We start from the raw sequence: 17,713 nt of genomic DNA, 5'->3' as shown, positions 1-17,713 counted from the left end.
CTATTGTTGTATGTAAAGTAAATAAGGTTTTTAAAATGTTTAAGAAGCTTCATTTAAAATTAAATTAAAATGCAGAGCCTCCCAGATTGGTGGCCAGGACCTAGACAGTGTGAGTGCCACTGAAAATCAGCTCACGTGCCGCCTTCGGTACGCATGCAATAGGTTGCCTACCCCTGGACTAGAGAATAGGGGTTGGGAGGCATGATGGTGCTAGGGGCCAGCGATCAGTCGCTAGGCATCTGTGTGGGGATAATGCAATTCCCCAAGGGTCACCATGGCAACCTCTGCTGGATTTCTGGGCATCTTCAGCCACTGAAAAGGACTCCCGTGTTGAAAGCCGATCTGATGTATGCTGTTCACTGCTCCTTGCTGATGGAGAAAGGAGACCTTGAGGGGGGTGATTTGAGGCGTTTGTTTTTTTCTCTTTGAAATCTTGGGAATGTCAAGCCTGGCTTTCCCAGCTTTTGCTGGATATCTCCTCAGGGGACCCAGAGCTGTGGACTGGGTACCTGAAACTGACGGAACGGTGGTGCCAAGACATTAACAAAGATCACTTTTCTCCCAAGTGTTTCTCAGGCATTTGAGTTAAATACCCATTAACCCCCATTGACCAGCCTGACGAACTGTCCCTTCTCCCCTCAGTGGCCGAAGTTTCATTTCCTTGGTACCTGCAAAGTCATAATCCTGCTAGCTTTCCAGCCATCCCGAGAGAGCGCCAGGCAAAGCTGGGTAGTGTGGATGAGACCTGAATTTCTAATGTAACAAACAAGCAGGCAAATCTTTTAAGAACACACTTTTCAGACCTTCTTTGTCTGATAGGAAATGCCCAACTCCCCCGCCGCGGACCACCCCAGGGCTAATAAACCAAGTCAGGCATGCAGAGTCATTCTTCCTGGGGCCTTTCCCGCACCTGCACAGCATCAGTGGAGCTGGCAAATGCCCGGTGCCAGGCCGGCATGTGGAGCTGACAGTGCTGGGGTGTCAGTCCCAGGTGGAGCAGGGCTTTGCTGACCTGTGTCAGAGGCAGGAAGCGCGTGTGGCTTGCTTTGAAATGGGAGGTGGGACTGGTCTCCCCAGCTGTGCCTGCCTGTCCATCACAGCAGAGGAGGGAGAGCCCTGGATGTCAGCCACCCGCATGAGGCCCGAGAAGCCTGCCATCCGCTGCTCCCTGGGCAGGGTGGGTGTGTCTGGCACTGGCTGTCACTCTGCTGCAGGATGTCCCTCCGGGTTTCCCTGCCCCTCCCCAGGCCTGATCGACCAAGCATAGGGCTATGTCGCACCATGAAGCACTCTCCTGGCCCTAGATGTGCAGGGAAAGAGGAGCCAATGGTCAGGACCTGACTCCAATTCCCTCTCAGCCCTGGACTTGCGTGTGACCTAGGCAAGTCACGCAGGGTTCGTCTCCATTTGACCTGCTCACGCCACCCCCTGAAAATAGCAGGGTGGCTCGGGCCAGCTGCCCATGTACTGGCTCAGCTGGGACTGCAGCTCAAGCAGAGCTGGCATGGGTCCGTCTAGGCCAGCTGAGAATCCCACCTCCCCCTTAGTCTGTCTGTGCTAGACCCGCACGTCTCCAGTGGGGATAACAGTTCTGTCCTGGGGCACGGGCTGGGGGAGGGGAAAGACTGTGACCTGCTTAGATACTGCAGTGACTGGGACAGTGGAAACACCACTGGTGAGTGGCCAGGTCCTGAGATGGACTAAATCCGTTTGGCCCCTAAGGATCGGTCACTGATTGCAATGGACCTGCCCCCATTTACAGCTGGGCCCCCCAGTGCTGCTGCCATTCAGTGAAGGGGGATCTGTTTCCCTGTAGAGGAGCGTTTCCCATTTGAAACGCCCTGGATGGCTCAGTGTCTCCGCTGCTCCCAGCGCCCCGCCAGGGACCCGCAGATCAGACCCAGAGGATTTTCACGGTGCTTAATAAGAACAGTTCTGGGGAGCGGGGTGAGGCTGCATGGCAGGTAACCTCATTTAGCTCCCGCAGCCGGTGCCGGGCTAGAGTTACGGGGGAGGGGAAGGAGTTTTTTTCTCTTATTTTAAGGCTACCTGCAACCCTTCAGAATTGCTCCTGGTGGGTTCATTTCACTCCAACTAGCAGGAGTTTGCGTTAGATCAGCTGAGAATTCCCCATGGCAGGAGGGGGCTTTGCTGCCCCAACTGATGGACTGGATGCCAAATTCTGTTCATTGCATGTGAGCGAGAGCGAGCAAGAGAGCACCTGTGTGTGTGCGTGTGAGTGTGTGCGTGCGTGTGTGCGTGCATATGTGTTTGCATGCGTGGGTGGGTGTGTGCGTGCATGGGTGTGTGACACAGAACATACCATTAGTGGCTGTTATTATTATACATATTTATTTGGAGCCCATTTGGACACCTCCCAAAGCTTCATTTGAGCCGGCTAAGATGTTGCTGAGCCAGAGCAAACCCCCTGCTGGGTGCAGCGTTCCCAGCCAGCAGGAATTAATCCATTGGCAAGGCCAAAAGAGCTGGGGCTTGCAGTTCTTTTGGAGAGGGGCAGGTTCCTGTCAATCCGTTGCTGGGCTCCCCAGCAGCTCACGAACACTGGTGAAATAACCATCAATGCCAGTGCTACAGATGGGGAAACTGAGGCTCAGAGATGTGGTCAGGGTCACACGGAAGCCAGGAATTGAAGGAACCATCTTTCCTCCTTTTCCCACCCCCACCCCCCAACAGATCTCTGCAGCAGGGGCCTGCTCCGGGGACTGCTCCACCATCAGCCCTGCCCTGGCATGCTTGCCCCAGTGAGAGCGCACACAAGTGTGCCTGCATGGGGGAGCGGGCAGGACCGAGCTGCGCGTGCTGGGGCAGGGCTGTAACCATTCACTGGGGCGAGAGACCTACCTGCTGTGGGTCTCCTGGCCGGCTTCCAGACCTGCCAGGCCATCGCAGCACAAGCCCAGCAGGGCAGCCAGCATCCCCCTCCCCTGCCTGCCAGCACTGCCCCCCATGCCAGCCCCTGCTTCTCCTGACCCCAGCCACTGGATGGTGCACAGCCAGGACATCCCGATGGGCAGGGTCCTACAGAGCACATAGCCTGGCCTGGGGTGGTGAGTGCACAGGGAGGTGGGCAGGGAGCCAGCCCACCCGTGGTGTGTGGAGGGTTTGCGGACTCTGGCCGCTGACGGGTTTTTCAGAAACACTCACCCAGCGCTCGCTCCCCAAAATACGTTTTACGAAGCAACCAAAACTGATTCGACAGGAAGCCAAGGGCTGGGGTCCTGCAGAGCACAGAGATGGGAGCATCACTGTGAGCCACCTGCCGGCCCTGCAGCTGGGAGTGTATTCAGAAAGGTGGGCGAGGTGAACTCACATTAAACTAGCTTCCTGGCTCTGCAGGCTGGGAAGAGTCTTGGTAACATGACCAGTTCCCTGGGGCCTGGTTGGGGCTGGAGACAGCCAGCTTGAGGCAAGGGGAACCTTCCCCAGTCACTTGCTGGAATGCCAGCTCTAAGGCCAGTTATGGTCATTATCTATCTATCTATCTTAGGTGATAGGGTCACCTCCCCATGTGGCCAGCCTTTCCCTGCCTGCCACGTTTCACCCGGGACATGGGGACACACCCTGATGCACTGCAGTAGCCTGAGCAGTCCCATGGTAGCTGCAGAAACACTCATAATATTTTCCAGGCTAGGTCTGACATCCCAGAAGGGTGGAATCTCTCCGCGCTCCTGCCCCTCACTGTGTGCGGGGCCAGCACTCCTGGAGCCAGCCCCTCCATGACATCCCAGAAGGGTGGAATCTCTCCGCGCTCCTGCCCCTCACTGTGTGCGGGGCCAGCACTCCCGGAGCCAGCCCCTCCATGAACGGCGCTGCTCTTCTGATGAGCTGCTAGGACATGCAGAGCCTGTTTCCATCCAGACTTGGCTAATCAAAGGGAGCAGACAAGGCCATGGATGTGCCCTGTACAAGCTGGATCGCGAGCTCTGCCTGCATCTCCAGGAGGTGTTGGCAGGTCTTTGGTGCCCAGATCACTTGGGGAACGTGCTCCAGATGCTGGGCAAGTTCAGAGGCTCTGACTGCAGAGCAGCTGGCCCAACAGCTCAGCGGAGATTGCTTTCCCTTTGTCTCCTAGGCTGTGATTTTGTGCTGACAGCTGGCTGTCTGGGGACGGCAGGTTCCTGAGAGGCTGCAGAACATAATTGGCCTCCTTGTTTTGAGCACCTGTTCTGTCCCCGAGCATGGTTATAGCGCCGCACAGCAAAGCTCTGAGACTCAGACCGAGAACTTGTTATGAATCGGTTCCGTGCCACGTGGCCATCCACCCAGCCAAAGTCCCAAGCACGGTGTCAAGCCTGGGGAGGACTCTCCAGGGAGCAGGCTGCTGCTCCCTTTGCCTGGCATAGCTTCCTCTGCATCCCTCAGGACAGTGTCCTCACTGTGCGAGCCTTCTCCTCTGCATCCGCTGTTGTCTGGAACTGCCTCCCTGCACCACCTGGCTTCACTCCCTCACTCTGACCTACCTATCAGGGGCCTAGCACCTCAACATCTAATCTGTGTCCTCCCCTAGGAGCCAGGCAAGCTGATGCCTCTGACACCCCCCACCTCTGCATGGAAGAGTCCCTGCCTCTGGCTCACAGCACTTGCATGTGGAGCCCCTAGTGTGGCTGCTGCAGTAGGTGGCGCCTGCAGGACACCCAGTGCAAGACAGCACTGCATGGCAGCTCATGGGGCCAAAGGCCTAGGGCGGGAATGGCTGGCTCAGCCGATTGGCAGGTTCTCATTTACACCCAGCTCAGATCGGGCGTGACTGCAAGTCGTTGCCATCCCCTGGCTGTTTGGTGGCCCATACATGTAAAGAGTTTGCTGGGTCTCAGACCATTGACTCATGGCAGGTTCCACAGCAGAAAAATGACCAGACACTAATTAGCCTTCTTCCCGGCTAAGCTGGGAGACCATCTCCCCGCTTGTCCCTTCCAGGGCAGGGGGGACATACAGGCAGCAAGGGCAGGGCGGGAGGAAGCTGTGCCAACCTGTGTCCACGCCAGGGCTCAGTCTGGCACCCAGCACCAGCATTAAATTCACCCGTGTCACAAACCCAACCGGTTTCTGGGATTCTCCTGTTAATTTATGGTCCCTAGAAGAGCAGCAGATGGCTTGTTAATACCCGCCCCAGCCCCAGCCCCAGCCCCAGCCTGACTGATTCCAGAGGCTTTCCCAGCTCCTTGGATTTATTTGCCTTTCAGGCTTCTCTACTTAACGCCCCCTCCCCGTCTAACTCCACAGTAAATGTCCCACACGCCTCCTTGGATTGGTCGGATTCCCTCGCTCGGCAGCATTTTGTCACCGGAGTCTCTTTGGGAGATTCATTTCTTCGACAGAAATAAAACTCTCCCGCGCTCCTGGAGCCTAACTCTGCATTTCAGGCATCAGCTGCCAACAGCCCAACTAGCCAGGGAGCTGAGCGTTCTGAGCTCCTGGAGGCAGGATCAGGCCCCTGAGACAGCAGGGTTGTATGTGGTGCGGGTACATTCGGCTCCTTAATGAGATCAGCTTCTCGTAAGCAGGGGAGGTTGAGAGCGTCTTGAGCAGCCTAGAGGTGATGCATGGAACGAGGGTGCCGGGAGCTGGGACGATCCTGCCAGGACCTTGGAACCTGCCAAAGCCTCCACCCTGTGTTTCCCAGCAGGGCCCAGGCTGCCCAGGGCAGAGGATTCGATGTCAGAGCAGAGGGTCACGTGCAGGAAAGCTGCCAGCTCATTATATCAACAGCTGCTTCTGCTCTCCTCCAGCAGCACACACTCCCCTCTCTGACCCGGAACTGGCTCCCCTGCCCCTTACCTCACGGCCCTCCTGCTCTGACCACTCACTGGCGCTGCCTGTGTGAGTCCCGTTCCACTAAAAGGGGCACGCGTCTGAGACGACCCCGACTGCCCGGTGCTGCTGGCGGGCATGTGCCACTTGCTACCTTGCGATGCGGCATGAGGCTGGAGAGCTCCTGGCCGTGCCCCTTACAAGTCCATTGCCAGGGCTCAGTGTTAAGCAATAATTCGGGGCGTCCAGGCCGTGGGGCACAAAGATGTTTGTGTGTGGTGGGAGAGCGGGGCTAGGGGGTTCGCTCATTTCACGTGCGTCCAGGTCCCCGGAGGGGTGAGGGGAGCTCGGTCGGGCTTGAGGATAAGATGCTGGATGTTCCTGTCCCTGCCCTGAGCTGCGTGAACGCCGCGTGTAGTTGGGGCTCTGGGAACTAAATGTGCACAGCCCAGAAAAGGGACGGGGGGGGAAGGGGTCTAAGCAGCGGCTATAAATACCTGCCAGGTAACAATGTGAGCGCGGGAAGGGAATTACCGTATTTTCCGGCGTATAAGACGACTGGGCGTATAAGACGACCCCCAACTTTTCCAGTTAAAATATAGAGTTTGGGATATACTCGCCGTATAAGACTACCCCTCTTCCAACGCACACCAAAAAAAAATTAAAAAAACATCAGATTTGATTTCAATATGGTAATTTTAATTCAAATGCTTATGACATGCAGGTACTTAGCAGGAAAACTGTCACTTATAAACATAAGGCTGTTTGTCATCAAACATGTAAACATAAAACAGTGCAAGTGGATTAAACTTTTCCTAATTCACTCTAAAGCTGAAAGGAAGGATAAGACAATAGACCCATGGGAGCTGCCATGCTGTTTGTTTTCTAAGCTGTCAACCAAACTGGAACTGATGATGATAGGAGGAAGATAACAAACAAGAGAGAGAGAGCAAGTGCCGGGCAAGTCCCTGGCGAGTTAGCAACGCCCATCATAACTGCAAGCTACGGTATTTTTACAGGTTTTGCTGGCGTGACAGTTTCCCTTTAAAAGCCTTCAAAATCCTCCTGTTCGTCATCTGATATCATAAGTACATCAATGACATCTTGTGATACATTTGTAAGGCAGTCATCGTATGGATCGAATTCCGTATCAGATGGTGTGGTCTCAGCTTCGGCTTCCTCTTCATCTTGCCACAAGTAGTCGTCCTCCATACCATCTAATGAATTTGATATGCCACACTTCTTGAAAGACTTGATTACTGTTTCTGCATCAATATCATTCCAGGCTTTTATGACAAACTTGCACAAAACATCCAACTGTGGAGCACGCATGTTTCCTCCTTTTGTGAATGACTTTTCGCCGCTAACCATCCATTCATTCCACTGTTCTTGAATGCGATCTTTAAATGGCTTGTTTAGGCACACATCCAGTGGCTGTACCAACTATGTCAATCCTGCAGGAATAACTGCCGCATCTGTGTTTAGTCTTGCAAGCATTTGCTTGGTGCTGGGAGTTAAATGAGCCCTGAACATATCCCACACCAGTAGACTACATTTTTGAATAAGTCCACCTGGTCGCCTGCTCCATACATTATCAAGCCATAGCTTTACCCCTTCTTCATCCATCCAGCCTTTTTCATTCACATGTACAAAACAACCAACAGGGAACTTGAATTTCGGCATTGTTTTTCTTTTAAAAATAATCATTGGTCTGTTTGGCACCATCAGCTGTGCATCCTAGTACCACTGTAAAACTGGACTTCTCATGTCCTGTTGTTTTAATTAAAATTGTTTTTTCACCTTTTTGATGGACAGTTTTATTTCCAACCATATCAAAATTCATTGGAGTTTCATCCATATTTCCAATACTACTTAACGCATAGCCATGTTTAGTGCGCTGTTTTATTACGTATCAATGGAAACTATTTACTTTGCTATCAAGATCTGCAGGTAATTTTGGGGCAATTTTCATCTTTTGCCTCAGTACCATATTATGCCTTCCCATGAATCTAGTACACCAGGATACAGTGGCCTTAAATCTGTTGCTGTGATCTGGGTTAGATTTGGCCCACTGAAGTGCAAACAAATGTATTTTATTTCGTGTCACTACATAACCGTTTTGGCGATGCTCATTCACCATGTCTGCTACATGTTTTTCGAGTTCTGGCCAATGTGGAGTGCCTCTTCTTAATGCACACTTACCCCTTGGCATACTCTTTAATGCTTTTTCATTTGCTTTCCAGTCCCGAACCATCTTTTCTGTTACTCCATATTGTCTTGCAGCAGCGCAGTTATTATGTTCCATGGCAAAGTTTACAACTTTAAGTTTGAAACTGGCTTCATATTTCTTTCTTCTTGCTGGTGGAGCCATGATGGGGTTTTGACTGTTGGACATTTGTATACTGTACTGTATGTACTGGTGCTATACTGTATGAACAGGTACAGATACTGGTGCTGTACTGTATGTGGTACCCAGTATACAACAACCAGCCAATCACGGCAAGCGATGTACCTTACCGGCGATTGGCTGGTTGTTGTATACAAAGCCTGCTTGGATTGGTCAGCTCTCCCTGCCTGCCCAGCCCTCCCTGTCTCCAAGACTATCAGAGCGGTAGCGCAAACACGCCTCTTTCACCCGTCTGGCCTGCCCTTGTATCTTATTACCTCCTTCTCTGCCTCTCAGATCTCGCACATGCGCGCCTGCGCCGCTTCACTGCAGTCCTCAGGAGCGAGATCTGAGAGGCAGAGAAGGAGGTACGGTAATAGGATACAAGGGCGGGCCAGACGGGTGAAAGAGGCGTGTTTTTCTGGGCACAGCGCCACGCTCTTTTTTCCATACCCCAGGCGTCCCGGACGCCTGCAGCTTGCTCCGCCCTTCACTTACACCTTCCTGGTGAGGCGCCCCCTCACCTCGTCATCGGGCGGGGATGCGGCCGCGGCCGTTTTTGAGCTCCCCCCACCATATGCGGCGACCGCAGATTCTCCAGTCCAGCTCGGAAGTTTCAGCACCCGCCCTATAAGACGACACCCGGCGTATAAGACGACCCCCGACTTTTGAGAAGATTTTCCTGGGTTAAAAAGTAGTCTTATACGCCAGAAAATACAGTACTCACTGTCTCTGGAGCAATGGCCTGCTGCCAAGGGCGAGAGGAGCGAGGAGAGGCTGGGGGCAGGGATGATATAAATGGGCCTGAAAAATCAAAGGCGTTATTGTGACTCTGTCAGTGTCCAACGGTGTTACACGAGGGTCAGGGTGGTGCACAGCGACTCACCAGCTCAGTCCATGGCAAAGCCCCTCCGGCCCTTTAGTGAAGAGACAGGACAGAAGGGAAAGCAGGGAAAGCCTTTGCAATGGAAAGTCAGCCTTGCCTTGGAACACCCTCTGCCATGCTCTCTCCCGTCAGCTGAAGTCGTTAGAAGGGAACCCCCCTTGTCTGACAGCAAAGGCTATGTCTGCACTGCGCACCTTACAGCGGCACAGCTGTGCCTCTAAAATGCTGCCACTGTAAGGCACAGAGGGTAGCCGCTCTTTGTCAGCAGGAGCGAGCTCTCCTGCCAACCAGATACAACCACCCCAACAAGGAGTGGCAGCTTTGTCGGCGGGAGAGCATCTCCACACCGGCGCTTTTCGTTGGTAAAACTTTTGTCGGTCGGGGTGTGTTTTTTTCACACCCCTGACTGACAAAAGTTTGCCAACAAAAGTGCAGTGTAGACATAGCCATAGATGGTATCAGAGTTGGTATTAACTGTCCTTGGGGCAAAGAGCAGAAGTTAGCTGGGCTGGGCTGGAGCAGTCCTTGCTGTGGTTGTTAAAGTCTGATCCTGATTCCTAGCAGACAAACCCAGCCACACACACACATGAGGGGAGAACAGAACAGCCAGGAGAGGAAACGCAGCTTCTGTCTCTGGAGTTGACTCTCACTTGCAATGACAATGCTGGAAAACTCCAGGCCCAGCACACTGTCTGAGACCTGGAAACTCGTACCAGCATCAGGCAGTTTAGGAGAAGAAATAAGGGGGGGAGGAAAAGACCGCACGGGGGCGGGAGAGGACAAAGTCTCACATCTCATGTCGGGGTTGGAATTTTAGCCAGAGCCAGTGGAGAGGTGCTGTGTCATCTGGGTCCCCTGCTCTGGTCTGCTCAGGACATCTCTCGGGTCAGCTGAAGAGGTGTCTGCAGACGGTGGGAATGGCCGCAGTGACGGTGACGCTCGTGCCTTCCCCGCCTCTCGTCTTGCAGTCCACCAGCATGGCCAGAGCCAGTTTCCCCCAAAGGTTCCTTTTGAGAGCCCCCAAAGGGGTGATGGGCAGAATAGCTCAGCCCCTCAGTATTTCCTTCACCAGTCAGGCCTAGTTTCCGACACACCAATTTTGGTCGATTGATTTCCAGTCCCACAGTTCTCTTGTGTACCTGGCAGGTTCCTAACATGGCTCTTGGGTTGTAGCAGGAGCCTTTCTGCTGGACTAACTCAATCTGTGTGACACGTCTGCCCCTTTTCCCCACCACCGTTAGTTGTGATAGGTTGTTGTGACACCACTTGAACTTCTGCTCCTGTCCCACAGTGGGGCTCACAGCTAAGGTCACTGGAGAGGCCCAGTGATCACAACAGGGGGCACAGGCCTCGTTGGGGCAGGTGGGATTGGGCTGAGCTGGGCTGCACTGGAGTGGAGGTGGGGAGAGCTGCGAAGGGCAGTACCGACAGGGTGGAGCTGGTTCAGCCTGGGTGATCCAAATGGGGAAGGGGGTGGGGGAAAGCAGAGTCTCACCTCATGGCTAATGCTGAGGGCATCTGGGCTCAAGTCTCTGTTCTGCAACTGACTCCCCATGTGACTGTGGGCAAGTCACTGCCCTGTTCCGTGCCTCAGTTTCTCCAGTCTGTGAAATGGGGATGCTGCTGCTGGCCTGGTTCCCATGGGATTCGTTCATTAATGTTTGTAAAGGGCTTTGACCTCTTGGTGTAAATCAGCAAAGCTCCATTGACTTCCGTAGACTACCCCAGGTGCAGATCTGGCCCTGTTATTTTTTGCTATTCTTTCTGCACTTCGGGATGGTTTGTTCCTGTGCCCTCAATAAGGCTTCTTTAAAATACAGCCAGCTCTCCTGGACTCCTTTCCTCCTCATATTAGCCCCCCAGCCATGCCTCCAGCCCGAAGCTCCCTGCCCAGAGTAGGAACCCTGGCGCCTGCCAAAGCACTTGGATGGGTGCTGGAGACAGGCTGGTGAGCTTGCCAGGGTTCCAGGAGTTTAACCCCTGGCAAACACACAGGTTCTGCCACCTCCTTTCGTGATCTTATCTCCCCCATCCAAAGCATTCCTGTTGGGCTCAGTCAGTGAGTGTCCATGGATAGAGAGCAGAGCTCCACAGAGACAGAGGGACGGGGAAAGGGGCGGGCAGGTCTGCAATGCACCATTCCCCATCCTTGCTGCCCGGCTGAGGTGGGGGCGCGGCTCAGTGCCAGGCTTCTCGGCAGCTCTGCCCTGGCCCTGCATTGCACTCCGCACCCCACTCTGGATCCCACCCTCCAGTCGTCCCAACATGGGGGCCTTTAGTTCCCCACACGTGCCCCAGAATCCTTTGCAGCAGCATCTCTGAGGGGTGCCAGGGCAGCCAGCGGCAGGCAGGGCCCTGGAATCTGCTGCTTTTGGAGGCTCCTTGGCAGCCTCTGCAGTTGGTGGAACTGAACTGGGGGGGGTCCCTTTCAGGGGTGGGAGCGAGATGGGCAGACAGGGCAGCTGAAGGAGGGTGCCGGGCTTGGGACTGGCTCATTGAGATGCCGCCTTAGGTGTGAAGCTCTATGGTAGGGGGCCGCCCCCACAGCGCAGGCCTAAGGCAGCCCCAGTGCCAGGCCGCAGGGCTCTTCATGCCAGCCCGAGGGAGATTCCCATGCTAGCCTAAGGAGGGACCCAGTGACAGTGGTCTGCCAGCGGGGTAGTGTGTCCCTGGGACCATCTGGCAGCCTGTCTATGCACTTGTCTGGGGTTCCCATTCTATGCCAGGGGGCTGAATGAGCCTTCCAGGTCCCTGCTGCGGCACAGTTGGGCGCGTGGCCATGGATCCCAGCCGCCCTCGGGGGAGCAGCTACTGGGCCCTTTCCTACTGTCAGCTGTGGCCTGCACTGCTGAGCTGCCTGCCTGCCCCAAAGTTATCATCCCACCGCAGCTGCCCATGCTCCCCTTGCTGGCACCCGGCCGGCACCATGATCCTGGCTATTGAAACCAGCCACTGTCGATAAAAGCACATCAAAGGGTTTGGACACACTAGGTTCCAGGTACAAGGAAAATGTAACGTACAGTCCAGAGCCCACACGTATTGACAGGTTCCTTCTGCACGGCACTGGTTCAGTGACTGGAGCTGGGATCCTCCCCTGTGAGATACTTCTGCTAGCAGAGTCTCTCCTCTGTGATGAACAACATTTGGGGCCATTTTCCCTCCTTGTATAGCCCGAGGCTCTTGTCTCTGTTCATAATCAGGATGTTTCATTAGCTGCAGCTCAGTCCTGATGGGCCCCTATTCAGTGTTTCTGTGGGGGATGCTTTGCCCTGCACAGTCTCCAGACTAGGCACACTGCTGGGTCGGCTCCCCGCATGCCCGTGGTTCTCAGTGTTGAGCCAGCTCTGAGACCCCTTGCTGCAAGTGACCCGGTTCACTTCCATGGGTTTGGAACCCAGGATCCTCCATGTGACATAGTCCGAACATTCAGCCACAGGCCAGCAATCAACTGGTGCTTAGCTTTCGGCAGAGACACCCCCCCCCCCCCCCCCGCTTTGGTGAAATATTGGGGGATGGTCAGACACATGCCTAGGTGTGTCTGTGTCATTCTGGGCCCTCCCTTCCTTGTCCCCAGGAGACAGTTTGGGGAGACCTCTGGGGATTGGTTCAGGAGTGTTGGCCTGGCTCTCCAGGCTCTCCCTGGTGGTGATCGGCCCCAGGCAGCATATGTTCTCAGGGAGCCTAGGGAAAGGTCCGAGCTAACTCTCCCTCTCTCTGTTTCCTGGCAGGATGGGAGCGTTCACGTTACATTCCAGAACAGGGAAGCCCACACCGTCCGTCTCCAATGGGTGAGTCACACAGCTTCACCGGCATCTCCTCCTGCACAGGCAGCCCCGCAGGGAGGCAGTGTTTAGAGGTGTCTTTGCCCTGACAATGCCCCGGTCCCATGGCTAGAGACACCACACATTCGACACCAGCACTAGGACAGCATGAGACTGTCCCCCCCAGTGCCTGGGCACAGAAGAGATTTATGGGTCCGTTGCTGCTCCTAGGTGCCAGGCCTGGTCATTTCACTGAACCAGGCCCCCCTCCTGCACCATCAGCCCCGCTGACAGCCCCAAGTTCAAACCTCCCTGTCGACCCAGCGGGGCCTGTTATTAACAGCACCATTGTGGCATCACGCAAGGCCTGACGTTATGGCCACTGTGAGGGCTGAGCCCTGCAATGCTTGGCCCTGAGTTCTGCTCTCTTTCAGACGGGGCTAGTCCTGCCAACGCCTTCTGACAGCCTAACTGTGACGGGGTCATTTTCAGAAGGGATGTGAAAGTCCGCCGGACGTGTGCTCCTAAAGCCCTTCAGAGTTTCTGGCCATCTCCCCAAACATCACCCTGACACCCCAGGGCCTTTACTCCCCAAAAGCTGCTATAGGAAGACAGGATAGGTCTGTGCCGTGTGTCCCCCCAACCCTCCCCGCAGCGGTTGAAATAGAGTTTGAATGGGGCAAGCCCAGCTGACCCCCACTCCGTGCTCCAGGGACAGTCTCCCCCAGGGGGCTTGGAGGGAATGTCCTCCTTGATCCCACACCTGGGGGTCAGCCTGACCCAGAGATGTGAGCTACGCTCACTAGTCCTGACCACGATCGGCAGTAATTTGGCGGCAGCTCTAGCACTGCTTCATTCTATGGCGGCAATTCGGTGGGAGGTCCTTTGCTCCCAGAGGGAGTGACAGCCCCACCGCCAAATTGCCGCCGAACTGCCGGACGTGCCACCCCTCTCTTCATTGGCCGCCCCAGGCACCTGCTTGCTATGCTGGTGCCTGGAGCCGGCCCTGGTGATGGGAGGGGGAAGGTTTTCAGCGTATTGTCAAGCAAACTCTGAGGCTTGGTCTACACTGCGGAGTTAGGTTGACATCAGGTAACTTACATCGACCTAATTATGGCAGTGTACACACTACAGCCTTGCGCCCGCCGATGTAAGTGCCCTACTACACCGACATCATAACTCCACCTCTGTGAGAGGAGTAGCACTTATGTCGGTGTAGTTAGGGCAACGCAGTGTCCATGTTGGCTGTCATTTTTGTTGATTTCATGTCTCCATGCTGGAGCCGTGAAATTCACAAGAAAGCCAGGCTATCACCAGGGCGGGAGGGGCAGCTCCCAGCTCCCAGTCCAGCTGCTGCATGGAGGCTCCCCCACCACTTCCCACCAGGAGCCCAGCGGCTTCCCAGAGTCTTGCCTGGACTCCGGGCACAGAGCCCACAGGGGGGGGACCCCGGGGGCAGGGGGGCCCCCCGCCCCCCCCCCCCCCCCACTGCCTCTCTTCAGTCCTTGGAAGCGCTTCTGGTGAGCACACGCACCCCTGCCACAGGGAGGGTAGTGTGAACATGCACCACTGTAGTACTTACTGCGGTGGCTGTAAGTTGACCTAACATAGGTGGACTTAGGTTTTTAGTGTAGACATGCCTGGAGAGTGGGGGTTTTAGAAGCACCCAGCACTGGCCTAACTCTGCTCCCATTAGATTGTCAGCTATTTGGGGCAGGGACCCTCGTTGTGTTCTCTTTGTACAGAACCGAGCACAGTCATGGCCCGGTCCATGACATAACAACACTGGAGTCAATGCTCAGAATGCCCATTGCATTCAGTGCGAGCAGAGCTAGGCCAGCGCTGAAGGGGTTGGAGAAACCCAGCCCAATAGCCCAAGTCTTTAAAACAGGCCGTACCTCCAGTCATTTATCTGGGTAAGGATAAAAAGATGATGCCATGGTAGGGGTCTACTACAGACACCTAACCAGGAAGAAGAGGTGGATGAGGCTTTTTATAAACAACTAACAAAATCATCCAAAGAGGCGCTCACTTTTATTTTTCCACGTGGGTGTTCCACCCCCACTTCGCCCGTTCCCCCTAGGCCTCACCTTCACTCCACCTCTTCCCGCCCCCATTCCTTCCCTTCCCCCGAGGCCCTGTCCTCGCTCCACTTCTTCCCCCCCCACACTCTGCCCCCTCCCCCGAACCTCCACCAACCCATCGCTCGCTGCTCTCCACTCTCCCCCAAGCACCTCTCCTGTGGCTGGTGGATGCTGAGCCCTGGAGCACCCACGGAGTCGGCGCCTATGATCCAAAGCACAGGACATGGTGGTGATGGGGCAGACTTCAACTACCCAGAAAATAACACAGCAGGACACAGATTATCCAGCAAGTTCTTGGAATGCAATGGAGACATTTTTTATTTCAGAAGGTGGAGAAACAAATAGGGAGGAACTGGTTGAGAATTTGAAAGTGAAAGGTAGCTTGGGTGTAAGTGATCATGAAATGGTAGAGTTTGTGATTCTAAGGAATGATAGGAGGGAAAACAGCACAGTAAAGACAATGGATTTCAAGAAGGCAGACTTTAGTAAACTCAGCGGGAGTTGGTAGGTAAGACCCCATGGGAAACAAGTCTAAGGGGAAAAACTGTTCAAGACAGTTGGAGGTTTTTCAAGGAGACATTATTAAGGGCACAAAAGCAAACTATCCCATTTTGTTGGAAAGATAGGAAGTATGGCCAGAGACCACCCTGGCTTAACCAGGAGATCTTCAATGATCTGAAACTCATAAAAAGAGTCCTACAATAAGTGGAAACTAGGTCAAATGACAAAGGATAAATACAAACAAATAACACAAGTATCTAGAGAAGCCAAGGCACACAACGAGACTTAACTAACTAGAGCCTCTGTAGAATTTCTAGGGTTCATCCTATCTCCTGCCAGTATCAAAATGGACCCGTGCAAAGTAAAGGCAGTCCAGAATGGCGGCACCACAGAATATTCATGAATGACAATGCTTCTTGAGGTTCATGAATTTCTACCAGTGGTTCATCCTGAGGTTCTCAGAGCAGATTGTCCCCCTCACTGCCCTGCTCTGCAAAAACATCAGGTTCCTCTGGTCTCCTGAGGCCTGGCAGGCCTTTGAACAATTAAAACTCACATTTACCACTGCTCCCATATTGGCCCACCCTGAGGCCATACCAGCCTTCATCCTCAAGGCAGATGCTTCCAATTGGAAGAGGTGCTCAACAACTACTATCTCCAAGCACCTTCTACTCCAGGGAACTCACACCGGTAGAGCAAAATGATGGGATTTTGAACAGAGAACTCCTGGCAATTAAGAACACTTTTTGAAGAGTGGTGCCACTATCTAGAAAGTTCCTGGTATCCCCTGCAGGTGTACACTGACCATAAGATCTTTGAATGTCAGTGTAGGGCCATGGCTGTTAACCAACGTTGCCTTCGGTGGACCTTATTGTTTAAACACTTTAATTTCGTAATCTCCTATTGCCCAGGAACCAACCATAGCTTTGTCCTGGAAGGGCGAATATTACACTCGCCAAAATGACTTGAACTGGAAACCTCGTACATCCTCATGCCTCATAACTTTCTGGGTGCAGCTCCCCGCCAAGATCTGCTCCCCCTCAAAAGATCAGCCTATTAGTTCCCACCAATCAAACAGGAAGCCATAAGTAGGGAACCCCACGATGTCTGAGACAGGGTAACCTACGTAAAGGGGCGTATATATGTTCCTCCCAGGCCTTCAAGGACTGCAGCACTACAGGTATGCCATGACTTCCCCTGGCAGGACATTTTGGTCACTTCAACACTCAGCGGCTCATCTCTCATGTCTTCTGGTGGCCTTGCATATGAGCCACATCCCCAGGCCTATGTGGCCTCTTGCAATGTATGCACCCACTCCAAAGGCACCGCACAATAATCCCTTGGGACTCCTGCAACCCCTTCAGATTCTACCTGTCCCTTAGACAGTCACCACCTTAGACTTTGTAGTAGAACTACATACGTCCAATGGGTTCATGACCATCCTGACAGTTGTGGACCACCTCATGAAGACAGCACACTTCATCCCCTGAACTGGCCTACCCTCCTCCTCCTGGCTCTGGATGGACCAAGTCATCTGCCTCCATGGCCTCCCAGAGCACTTCATCTCCGACTGCAGTGCACAATTTATCTCCCACTTTTGGTGAGAAGCTCTCTGGATTTGGGGCATACGCTCCCGTCTCTCCTTCTCCTATCACCCTGAGACTAATGATCAAGTGGAGAGAGCCAACCAGATCCTGGAGCAGTATCTTCGATGTTACATCAACTTCCACCAGAACGACTGGGCCTTGCTGCTGCCGCCGTCAGAACATGTGACTGTGGGGCAAAGCCCCTTTGTTTCAAGTTATGGATTTGTGACAGAGTGGACTAGGTCGGGAGACTCCCCCCCCTCCATGCTGGAGGCCTCATGGTCCTGCCTCACCCCACCCTAGAAAAGAGCAGAGGAGAAGTCCTCCAGATGTTCTCCAGAGGAGAAGTCCTCCAGTCCAGCCTAGAGTGGCTGCAGAGAAACAACCAATCAGAGGGACTGCGAGAGCGGCCAACCAGAGGCCAGAAGGGCCCTGTAAAAGGAAGCAGCAGAGGCAGAGCAGTCAGTTGCTGCCTGGTGCTCGAAGAGGGAGTACTGGGTGCCTGACTGGCTGGAAGAGCAGCAGGACTACAGACAGCTCACTGCAGGCGGGACTGAGCCCAGGGAAGGCTGCCAAAGACCGGGTGCCTGCTGGCTGTCAGGAAGAACAGAAGGATCATGGACAGGTCAGTGCAGACAGGCTGCACCCAGGGGACTGACCATAACCTAGCCAGGCTGGGCAAGGGTACCGTGATGGGCCCTGCTGGTCTGGTTGAAGACTGAGCTCAGGGAGCGCTG

The 17,713-nt window shown here is 54.2% G+C and overlaps 1 protein-coding gene across 1 annotated transcript in view; it reads left to right on the top strand.

The window, feature by feature from the left end:
- The window catches only part of CPNE5 (copine 5), a 179,429-nt gene that overhangs the window by 45,791 nt on the left and 115,925 nt on the right, over nt 1–17,713 (top strand). Inside the window, exon 7 of the mRNA XM_034767802.1 lies at nt 12,773–12,832. Coding sequence (XP_034623693.1) covers nt 12,773–12,832 — 60 coding nt within the window. The remainder of the gene's footprint in view (nt 1–12,772; nt 12,833–17,713) is intronic.

Source organism: Trachemys scripta, chromosome 4, assembly GCF_013100865.1.
Source record: "Trachemys scripta elegans isolate TJP31775 chromosome 4, CAS_Tse_1.0, whole genome shotgun sequence".
Lineage (NCBI taxonomy): Eukaryota > Metazoa > Chordata > Testudines > Emydidae > Trachemys > Trachemys scripta.
This window is presented reverse-complemented; position numbering and strand designations above follow the sequence as displayed.